General features: G+C 50.1%; 1 protein-coding gene across 2 annotated transcripts in view; it reads right to left on the bottom strand.

Annotated features, from left to right (window-relative positions):
• Nucleotides 1-4679: 4679 nt before the first annotated feature.
• Slc45a4 (solute carrier family 45 member 4) overlaps nt 4680-11955 on the bottom strand; it is a 72126-nt gene continuing 64850 nt past the window's right edge. For both annotated transcript variants that reach the window (XM_050145118.1, XM_050145119.1), the window contains exon 8: nt 4680-9418. In XM_050145118.1, the coding sequence (XP_050001075.1) occupies nt 9053-9418 (366 nt within the window). In that variant the 3' untranslated portion in view covers nt 4680-9052. The remainder of the gene's footprint in view (nt 9419-11955) is intronic.

Genomic DNA, 11955 nt, shown 5'->3' with positions numbered 1-11955 from the left:
AATGTTGTGCAGCAGTACTGGCTCCTTTGGGTAGGGCTGGTATGGAGACAGGCAAGGTCATGTTGAAGACACAGCACATGGCTGGGCACCCAGGAACTGCTCAGCAGGTACGTCCTCCTGGGCTGTGAGCTGGGCTCTCTTGAGAACATCAAGAAAGAGCAAGAGAAGATGTGCAAGCTACTGCAGAGGGTTGAATGGTGGCCCTCCAATAGCTCTGTCTATGCCCTAACCCTCTGAATCCATGCATGCAGCCTTATGTGGAAGGAGTCTTTGTAGATGTGCTGTTGGGGCTTTTGAATGTGGTTCCTGGCCATGTCCTGAGGCAGAGACACCTGCACGGGGGTCATGCGAAGATAGGGCAAAGGCAGGAAGGACAGCTGAAGGCCCGGAGATACTTGGAGCCACCCAAGTGGGAAGAGGCAGGAAGGTGTCTGCTGGAGCTTTAGAGGGACTACAGCTGTGCTGCACCTTGATTCTAGACTTACGCAGAGCTATGGGCAAGCGGTTTCTGTTGTCTGTCCTCTGGCTGTGACCACTTGTTACAGTGGCCATGGACACTCACATGGCTGCCGCTTACTGAGCATGCTCTGGCCGGTGCTTCCCAGCTCTAGGCCCACCCTTGTGTCTGGTCATAACACCTGAACGACCAGAAGCACAGCAAAGTGCCCCCCTCACTCCCCAGAATCAGGGTGTCCTGGCTACAGTACTGAGCACTGAAACTAACCCCTGACCCCAGGATTCAGGAAGTGAAGGCAGGGGTTGGGACCTCAAGGTTATCCACAGCCTAAAAAAAGGACATAAGTCATAAGACTTAGTAAGATTGGCTATGTTAATAGAGACATGAAAAAAGACTAACAAGTGGACAAAGCCCAGACTGGAGATGGAGGCTGTGGCTTCTTTGTTTCAGTGGTGAGTGGAACCCCGAGGGTGTAGGAGCTCCAACAGCAGCAGTGCAGAGGGGAAACTCAGGGAGCTGCAGCAGATACTGGACAATACAGTTAGGGAAGGTCTGAAGCCCGCATGCTCTCTGACCACAAAGAGTTAAGAAAGGTTTGAATCTACAGGGCACGCTCTGATCACAGACTTTAATTAGAAGCCACGACGCTGGTTTATGTGGTGCTGGAGCTGGAGTCCAGGGCTACATTCGTGGCAGGAAAGCTCTGTCTACAGCAACTCAGCTACACCCTCAGCCCTCGTCATGGTGTTTTAAAGTGTCTGCAAGCTTGAGGGGGGGCATTAGACAGACAGAGCACCTACTGGATGCACACATGACCAAGGGGGAGGGGTGTTTCCTCAGACAGAGCACCTACTGGATGCACACATGACCAAGGGGGGGAGCGTTTCCTCAGATTGACAGAGCACCTACTGGATGCACACATGACCAAGTGGGAGGGGGCGTTTCCTCAGACAGACAGAGCACCTACTGGATGCACACATGACCAAGGGGGAGCGTTTCCTCAGATAGACAGAGCACCTACTGGATACACACATGACCAATAATGGTGAAGAGTCGCTGTTTTCCCCAAGATGGGGAACAGGCAGGGGCTTTGCTCTCTCCTCTCCTAGGCAACGCTGCATGAGGGTCAGCTATTGCACTGGGAAGGAACAGAAAGCACATAAAGACTAGACTGGAAGGTGTTGTGGACCATGTTTATAATCCTGGCATTTGGGAGGCGGAGGCAGGAGGATTGGCAGGAGCTTGAGATCAACCTGAAGCTATAATTTGAGACTGCCCCCCCCCCCGAAAAAGACGGCTCAGAGGTTAAAAGCACTGGCTGCTCTTTCAGAGGATCTAGGTTCAGTTCCTACCACCCACGTGGCAGCTCACAACTGGCTGTAACTCCAGTTCCAGGAATTTGATGCCCTCTTCTGGCCTCTTTGGGCACCATGCAGGCATATGATGCACAGAGGTTCAAACAGGCAAAACACCCATCCACATGAAATAATAAAAATTATAAAACAACAACGTCTAAGAAAGACTAGTGGCTGTCAGCTTGCAGACATCACTGTCCATGTAAACCAGAGGATTATAAAACAGTAAATGGATGTATGGCCAGGACACAACATTGCAGCAGAAAACTGGGGACAGTCAGGCTGTACTGCCGCAGTGTAGAGCAGCACGGGGTGGAAGGATAACCAATAGAAGGCCAGAAGATTGGTACCCTGAAAACACAAGACACTCTGGACAGCAAGTATAAAAATCTCAGAAGACATACTGCGCTCATGAACTGCCAAGTTTAACACTGGAAAGCTGCTCTCTCCTGAGTGACTGACTAATGAATTCCAGGCCAACTGGGGATTACGTCACATGAAGAAATGCTGAGAAACGTTTTTTTTTTTTTAAAAGATCAGAGATTCAAGTCCCCAGGACATGATTTTTAAAGCATCCCCACAAATGGCAGCGATTAAGAAAACAGTGATGCCATCTGTCATCGACAGGTGAGCAGGCCAGAAAGACAGACTGCAGGTTCTGGGTGACTGCACAGAAACAGGAAAGCCACTGGTCGGGGAGGAGTGCACAGGCTGAAGCACCGCGGTGTGGGGAGGGATTGCAGCCCTTGCTGCACTGTCTGGGGTGGATGTCAGGGCACTCCCCTGACCCAGTGTGGACCTGAAAGCTTTGAAGACAAGGACAGCAAAGGACTGGGCAGCTTTGCTGCAAGACTGCTTCCAAGAACATGTGAGAAATGCTACCCATGAAAGAAAACTGGCTGATTAGACTCCATCGAAATACAGTATTAAAATGAGAAAAAAAAAAAAGCCAGGCACAGTGGCTCATACTGTGATCCCAGTTTTTCTGAGGCCGAGGCAGGAGGATCATGGTGAATCTGAGGCTAACTGGAGCAAGGCCCTGTTTCAAAATCCGTAATATAAATAAATAAAAAATAGAAAAAAAATGAATGGGGGAAACATTAGCTCTAACAGTTTTTTTTTTTAATTTAAATCTCCAATATGTAAAGAACATCTACAAATTAACAAGATGAAGAGTCCAGCTGAAAACTGAGTAAAAGGTACCTTACCGGTGAAGCTACTTAGATGCAAAGACGTTTAACAGGGCTGGGGATATGGCTCTGTGCTTAAGAGCACTTGCTTCTGTTGCAGTTCCCGGGTTTGGTTCCCACCTCCATGTCGTGGCTCAGTCTGTAAATCCAGCTCCAGGGGATTTAATGCCCTCTTCTGGCCTTTTCAGGCACCTGCACACACACGGTGAATACATAAGCATGCAGACAAAGCACTCACAGATAGAACAAAGATGCTTAATATGGTTAGTTTCCAGCAAACTCCAACTTAAATCACGCTGAAATGTCATTTGATGGCTGAGTATGTGGCTTAGCAACGAGGCCTTGGGTCCCACCATTCGCACAGAGAGAAAAAAAAAGCAAACTCCTTCCTCAGCCAGGAGTACTAGTATATGCCTGTTACCCCAGTGTGCTGAGACACAGATATGAAGCCATGGGAGTGATAGGAGGCTTGGGGCTCTTGTCCCTCTGAGTCACTGCACACATATGACTTTAGAGACTGTGCTTTAGGGTCCCAGCCCGGACTAGAGGGTCACATGTGTGTGAGCCGCATGTCCTTCACTGTGCCATAACTGCTGAAGGGGCCTGGATTCTGGCTCCTGCAGAGAGATGGCAATGGGGTACTGTTGTAATAGGAGCGGTGGGCTGCGTCACCCGCACCCAGCCACCCGCATGGTTAGCTTTACCAAAAATAATTACATGGAAACTGTATATTTTTAAACACTGCCTGGCCCTTTTGTTCCAGTTTCTTATTGGCTAGCTCTTACATATCGATCTAACCCATTTCTAATAATCTGTGTAGCTCCACGAGCTGGCTTACCAGGGAAGATCTTAACCTGCGTCTGTCTGGAGTGGGAGAATCATGGCGACTCCTTGACTCAGCTTCTTTCTCCCAGCATTCTGTTCTGTTTATTCCACCCACCTAAGGGTTGGCCTATCAAGGGGCCTAGGCAGTTTCTTTATTAATAAAAAAATCACTCCCACATCATTTCCCCTTTTCCCTTAGCAGAAATTCTTTCCCTGTCACCACCCCAAGATCTCAGGTACACAGGGCTAGTGGATAGTAGAGGTGACATACCTGGCTCTCTCCAGTGCAGGAGTTCATCTTGAGTGTATGGAGGTAGGACTTCAGGGCCCTGGGTCACTACCAGCACTTCCTGTGTGTCAGAAACCAATGTTCTCTATCCCAGCTGCAGTATGTAACTGCTTCAAGGGTCCTTTACGACTCTGCAGTAGGAGTCTGCAGCAGCAGCTGACAGCTGCCCATGGGCATGGATGACTCCAGCTCCATGATCAGAGAGTGACCCAGACTCAGATAACATGTTCTGTCCCAGGAAGGACTGGAACACCCACCTCCAGTACCCAGGGCTGTGCGCTCACACACAAAGGTCAAAAGCTACTCACTGCCTAGATTGGCCAGCTCCCAACAGACCCCTCTCCTGCTGCTCACTAAGAGACCCCCCACCCCAGCACCAGGAACAGGCCCAATCTCCTCACCTCTGGGCTGCTAGAGACCTAAGCTGCAGGAACCCATTCCGTGGGCCCTAGGGGAGCTCTGAGGAACTGGGCCATGCTTACAGCCAGGAGGAACATTATGCCTCACCCTGGACGCAACAGACTCCAGGAGAGCAGTCTCTCAAAAATGACAGGTCCACACTATCACCTGCAATGATAACGTTTATTGAGTCAACCACAGCGTAACAGCAATAGAGGCAGGGGAGGCACTGGCCTGGCAGGAAGAAGTCAGGCCATATACACCACACTGTATACAGGGACCAGTGGCCCAGCATGTGACAAAGAACAGACAAAGCCCCAGGGCTCTGGACAGAAGCAGACATAAACATCCACCTTATAAAAAACAAAATCATGTGTGATAGTACTCTTATAATCTGTTTCCTCATAAAATGTAACATGTGTTTAACACACACTTAACCATTGCTAAAATCAGCAAGAGCTATTACAGTGCTCCAACTTTAATAAGTTGATAACAGTGGTCCTGTTTCCAGTTCACAAAGGAACTAAATAGTTCTGTTCCAAGGCGCCTGGGGAGCGCCCCTGTGCCGAGGCCTTTCCAACAACCGTGCTTCCCGCTCCACGTCCCTTTGTCAGGCGTTGGGGGGGGGGGGGCGCACAGCTGGGGCTGCCAGAGGAAGCTAAGGTCTCCTAGAGGCCCAAGGGTTGCCATCTAAGGGGCCATCTCGGGCTTCAGCCCTGATGGCCATGCTAGCTTTTCATGAGGTGGTGACAAGAGCTACTGAGCGCGCATCCCTTGCTTGCCACATTGAGGTCCGTTCAAGGCTGCTCCGCTGGGCAGTCCCCAGGCACTCTCGGAAGCACTGTTTTCAGGCTCACAGGCACAGGGGTGAGCCCACTGCTGGTGACAGCCGCTGGAGGAGGACCCGTCTGTGGCTTCACCTGCGCACACCAGGTGTTGGTCAGTGGCTGAAGACAGAGGCTCGGGTAGAAGCAGAACAGCTGGGAAGTCGTGGCATCTGGTGTGTGTGAGGTTGAGGAGTGTCCAGTCTCAGTAGCTGGTGTCCCGTAACACTGACCTGTGGCAAATGTGGCCATGGCTGCCGCACACCGACCACTGACTGCAAACAAAGGGAGCCATCTGCTCCGGGTGGCTGCACAAGCCAGTGGCAGAAGGGAGATAAGACAATGGGCGCCCTGGCTGCTGTTGTGGGGGGGGAGGGGCTACAAGCACCTTCTACAACATCTTGACCACTCCAGGATGTTACCAACCAGGTCCTGCCCTCTCCCTCCCAACTTTTCCCAAATCAGCCCTCACAGGGCCCTGAGCATCTCTAGGGTGGGAGCCTGAGGGTGTAGACCTCTCAGCAGGACTGGATGTTCCAGCTAAGATCTTAGGCTAAGAACAATGTCCCATAGCCAGCTTTCCAGACACCAGGAGTGCCGTCATGCTATTCTGCCCCAGCCGGAAGTAGGCTGTGGACCCTTTCCTACCAGCTGATACTCTGGCACAGGCAAACTTGGGCCTCATATCTTAAGAGGCCTCTCTTAAAACAACGGTTGGAGTTGACTTTGACAGGCATCAAAAGCAGGGTTCAGACCATCATCAATCCCTTCTGTTAGTAACCTGCGTGCATTCTATGGCCTTTGACCAAAGGATTCCCACTAAAACCCGCATGGTGCTTTCATGTAGTCCAGGCCCCAAGGCATTACAAAGCTAACTCCATGTTGCAGCCTCAGCTCTGGCCACAAATGGGCATCTGCTTGACCCTTCCATCCCCTAGGCCCAGGTGATCACCTTTCCTCTCACAAAAGAGCTACTCAGGTGTTCTCTCTGGGACCGCACTACCCATGGAGGCTGGATTGACAGCCCAGGTCAAAAAACAGAAATGCCTGGGCTGCTCTGAGCAATACAAGCATCGATGTCACTTGCCAGCCCTCCTCCCTTGGCTTAATACACAATCAGTGGCCCTGACAGCTGTCCATGGGGCAATCTCAGAACAACCTCTCAGCAAGAAAAGGGCTAGGCAAAAGGATCTGGCTATTGGTCTACCCCAGATGAGACACATCCACCTTGAGGCCCATGGCTCACTTTATCTGCAAGGAAGCCCAGAAACCAACACTGCTGCTACCCTAGGGTCTCGGCCCAACCTCACCTGGGCCACACCCACAGACAGCTGGATTCCGATGCAAACACCTAACAGGTTCAGGTCTTTAAAACTACCAGACATGCAGCCTCACCTGACAACAACAGCCATGTTTCTGGCTGTTCATCTAAGGTGACAATATTTTACCAGTGGTTCTGCCAAGGCCTGTGCCATGATCACAGAGTGTCTTTTGTGTTCCTTCAGATCATGGTGAGTGGAGGCTAGCACCTCAAGGGCTGGCAGACTGCACGTGGTGATCCCATCTCTCTTCCTCCTGTGGGTCTGGTCTCTTACTAGACCCAAATCTCCTGACATTCGGCTTCAGTAAGCACGGTCGGCATCCCGAGCCTCAGCATGGGTGGGGTGCTGTGAGCAGCATGCACCTTCCTAGACCCACACTTGATATGATGATTCCAGAGTTTGGGTTGGGCCAGGTTTTGCCAACTTAGTGTTCTCTGCACTCCTGCCTTCTTCTGTCCTGCTATGGCAAGGTGGGAAGGCAGGATGCGTGAAAACAGAGGTCCGTACCACGGACCAGAAGTCTCAGGAGGAAGGGTTACCCTCTTAAAACCCCCACAGGAAACTAAGTTGCACAGGGACGACCTGCCAAGGACACTAACTGAAGAGAGGAGTCCAGAGGTGCCTGCTTCCCCAGAGGGACAGAGCATCGGCTGATGGGGCTTGGCTGGCTGGAGGGCTCAGTGTGGGGACTGTGCTTGGCAGTCCAACTTCTCCCATCTAAGCAGGAGACTTGCAATTCTGTTCTCAACTGGCAACACAGAAAACACTAGAAGTTGGGGCCAGTCCTCTGTAGGCCTAGGCTTGAGGGAGGACCCAGGCAGATGGAAGGTATCCTGAGTACACACCTCTGCTCTCCAGACACAAAAACACTACAAACTACAAAGCGCCACCAGTGTGGGAATGTGGCAAGACAGGCCTGCCAAGAACGTTAAACATAGCATTCCTTTGAATACACAGAAAATTCAAGTAATTTATTTAAAAACGGCTTACTTTCATCTTGAAATATATATGTATATATATTTGCTTTAGAATGCTCATATTGCAGCATGATTCTCATGCACTTTATGTAAAAACATCAATCGAGGCAGCAAGAGCACGGGTTTGACTTCATCCAGGGAGGACCTCCCCTCTCCTGAGCGCAGACTGATGGTCTCACAAGCCAAGAGACAGGACTGTGGAGTTTTTAACAGAGATCGTGGTTTGAAAAGGATTTTCCCACAGCTGCAGCATTTGAGGAGCCTGCTTCCCTGAGGCCCGGGTTTTGCTCACATGCAGAGACTGGAAACTGCGCCGGGCTCTTGAGTCACAGCTCTCCTGCCCAGGCAGATACTTGCTTCTCTTTGCCTTCATTCCCATTCAGTGACCATCAGCAGGAGCAGGTGATGAGGTCACAAGATTTCAGTTAGGTTCCAGCGAGGACCAATGTCACCAATGTGGCAGGGAGGTAGGCCTCGGCACCCTCACGTGCCCTATTCCCCACACTCTCGAGGTAGCCTTGCAGCAGGACTCGGGAGTCAGTGATTGCCTGGAGCTCTGTTCCTGGATTCCCAAAGATTATGTAGAGACAAACTGAAGTGTCACGCAGAGCCAACAGCTGCCCTGTGGTCTTCTGGGGAAGACCGTGTGGGTAGAGACTGGACACAGACAAACTCACACACAAGCATGCAGGAGGCACAATGGGAATTCGCATTCTGCACTCCTGTCCTGATTTTGTGCTGTCTCTGGGCAGGATGTCTGGAGGCTGCCCTGGGGAATGGCTGCCTCTTGCTCAAACGACTCTGGGACCCTTCCCCAGCTTTGGTGTATGGTCTCAGGCACTGACAGCTATGCACAGGTCTGCGGGCCCAGTTCGCTAGAGATGCTGTTCTAAGAAAACCACAGTTGTAAAAAAGAAAATACCGTTTCTAAAATAAACAGAGAAAACTGCTCTGAGGCAAGGCAGTGCCAGCAGGATGCTGAGGAGCCCCCAGACACCTGCCGGGCAATCTGGACACTGCACTGCTGTCTGCTGCCTTCAGACGACAACCTCCAAGGGAGTCGGAGCTTCTGCATGTTCAATTACTGTTTTAGAAATGCAGACCCTTGCATTTTCTAATTGCTTATTGACTATGCTGTGAATGTTTCATAATTTAAAACATGCAGAATGGTATACCTGCAGAATAAAAGACAGCTGAAATTAAGTTTTTCAATAAAAAAGATTTCAAATGATTTTTTTTAATTGTGGGAAAGGTAATTAGTGTGATATTTTTGCCTAATAGCTCAAACCTACCCTACACCTAACACCTACTAAACTTGAACTGCGCTCTGGGAAGGAACTCCAGCTCACACAGTGTTGGCAAGCACAGCCCCCAGTCCACCCTGCCCTCTGCTGTGGAATGTGCCAGTTGGGGCTCACACCATGGATTCTGTCTCCACGGATCCCCTCAGGCCCCCCTTCCGAGACAGCTTCAGCACAGTGGGTTTCTCACTGCCTGCTCCACCCTCGCCTTCACCAGCAGGCCCTGAGGACAGGCCTTTCTGCTCCTCCTTGGCCTCCTCTGACACCTCAGGGTAGATCACCAGGAATGTGGCTGTCAGGAAACCCAGGAAAGAGCCCACGGAGGCTACCACAGGGATGGCATGGACAGTCCCTACAGCGTCGACCACACTTCCAAGGGCAGATGCAACCAGAATCTGGGAGATGTAGACCTGGCAGGAGAGGATGGCGCAGTCAATGCCAAATCCACGCTTGGAGTTCCCTGGACTGTGGTGGACGTACTGCAAGAGAAGGGAAACAAGTATGAGAGGTGCAGGGAAGGTAGTCTTCATCTGTACCTCAGGGTTGTGGATACTGCCTGCAGTCAAGAGACGAGATCCACATGGTGTGAGCTTCTAGGCAGCTGCCCAGCTGGGATCTCCAGAGCCCCAGGTCTTACCTGGCACCAGGCAGGCAGGAGAGGTAGAAAATTCTAGCAGTTGCAGAAGCAGTTCTGCAACTTAATCAGAACCTGATTCCCTAGGACACTGCCTCCAGTCCCAAGGAAGAGAAGCAGGGCAGACACAGGAGTGCCCACCTCACCCTGATGATCTATCTACTTGGAGAGCAGGGAGCTCAAGTCGCTCACGTGCATTTGGGCTCAGGTGACAGGGCAGGGAACACTGGGCAGCTTTGTTTGTTCATGTTTCTTGAACATGATATAAAAGCATGCCTGTGCACTGCATGGCTATGCTCACCCAAGTCTCCAAAGGAGACTTTGTCTTTGAGATATGGAGGCCAACCTACCCAGAAGATGAAAACCACACTCACATTTTAGACTTGAGGACACCACAGTGAAAGAGAGATTTTAAACACACTTCTCAGAAGCCAGAAAGAGAACAGAACAGCTGAACAACAAACAAACCCCACCGTACCCAATGGACATGGAGAGGTCACAAGGGTTGAACATGAATTTCACCATATATATGGGACATGCTGGCCCATAGACTGAGTGATCAGTTAATTTAAGGGCTGAAATCATACACATGTGCACTCTCTGATTTTGATTACTAAAAACCAGCTCACCATGATCATCATTAAAACTCCTAATATGAGCCGGGCGGTGGTGGCGCACGCCTTTAATCCCAGCACTCGGGAGGCAGAGGCAGGCAGATCTCTGTGAGTTCGAGGCCAGCCTGGTCTACAAGAGCTAGTGCCAGGACAGGCTCCAAAGCTACAGAGAAACCCTGTCTCGAAAAACTAAAAAAAAAAAACCACTCCTAATATGTCAGAAATTCACCAATGTACTTCTGAATAATCCATGTGTTCAAAATAGAAATCAAGCAAAAACCATAAAAATCTGTGTGAGTTGGGCAGCAGTGACTCATGCCTTTAATCTCAGTACATGAGAGACAGAGGCAGGTGGATCTCTGAGTTCAAGACTAGTCTGGTCTACAAAGTGAGTTCCAGGACAGCTAGGGCTACACAGAGAAACCCTATCTTGAAAAACCAACAAAAGAAAAGAAAAAAGAAAGAAAAAGCACACACACACACACACATCCTATATGGAGACAGGTTCACACACACCATGGAGACAGGTCAACATCAGAACATCAGGTGTTGTCTTCTATTGCTCTCTACCTCCTTCTCTGAGACAATGTCTCTCAGAGAAGGTTGTCTAGGTTATGAGCCCCAGGGACCTTCTGTCTCTGCCCACTTGGCACTGGGGTTATAGGTACATGTTACCATACCCAGGGCCTTACATAGGTTCTGAATTCAGGTCCTTATACTTATACTTTAACCACTAAGCTATCTCCCTGAGATATTAGAATAATCTTTGAAATTATTGGGGGGGGGTTACATTAGCTAGGTGTGGTTGCACATATCTTTCATCCCAGCACTTAGGGTATGGAGGCAGATGGATCTCTGTGAGTTCCAGGCCAGTGAGGGATACTAGTAAGACCCTGTCTCAAAACCAAGTAGTAATTTGTTTTTTTTTCAAATGTGTATGAAAACTCATGTCTGTAGTCCTAGCACTCACTAGGGGGAGAGAACAGGATTTCTACGAGTTGAAGGCCAGGCTGGGCTCTATACAAGTTCTAGACCAGTTTAGGCTACAATGGGACAGCTGGAGTGACCCTGATTAACAGCTGAGGAGCTCATGCTGCTTGACATCAAGACTCACTGCAGACCTACTTTAAAGAACATCCAAGGACGGAGAAAAATGGCCAGAAGCATAGCACATGCACTTGTGCGGCCATTTAGCAACAATGAAGACAGGATGGGAGGCCCTGGGTTCCAACAACACCCACCTGGGGGAAGAACGTGAGAGTCTAGAACCTGCTGGGCAGACATTAGGTGGCACAGAGGCCTGGGACCAGTGGTGGGCCTCGGCATGCTACTACCCAAGCCACACAGAATGAGGTGAAGTGGAAAATGCCAGGCTAGTTATAGGAAGGTCAGATGCAGGTCAGATCAGGGCAGCAGGGGGAGAAAGACCTTCTAGACTCTGGTCACCATCTTTCTTGGTCTGGGCAATTCTGTATGACCCACGTCTGAAATGCCAGCAAGTAGCTCAGCCTCAACAGTATGAAGCCTGTAGAGCTCATCTACAAAACACCATCACCATGAGGTTTGATTAGGAGTGGGTGTGCTGTGTACCTCCTGAGCAAATTGATTTTGCTTTAATGATTAATGGGATTCAAGCTATGTGCCACCATGCCCAGCTGCTTGATTTTGTTGTTGTTGTTTTATCTTTTAAACCAGGGTCTTAAGTAGCCTAGGCTAGCCTTGAACTTGCTGAGAAGGATCTTAAAGTCTAAACCCTCTGGCCTTCAGC

The sequence above is a fragment of the Alexandromys fortis genome, unplaced genomic scaffold (genome assembly GCF_014885135.2).
Source record: "Alexandromys fortis isolate MF-2015 unplaced genomic scaffold, M_Fortis_MF-2015_v1.1 scaffold_2_1_26212458, whole genome shotgun sequence".
NCBI lineage: Eukaryota > Metazoa > Chordata > Mammalia > Rodentia > Cricetidae > Alexandromys > Alexandromys fortis.
Note: the sequence above shows the minus strand (reverse complement) of the source record. Positions and strands in the feature narration are given on the sequence as shown.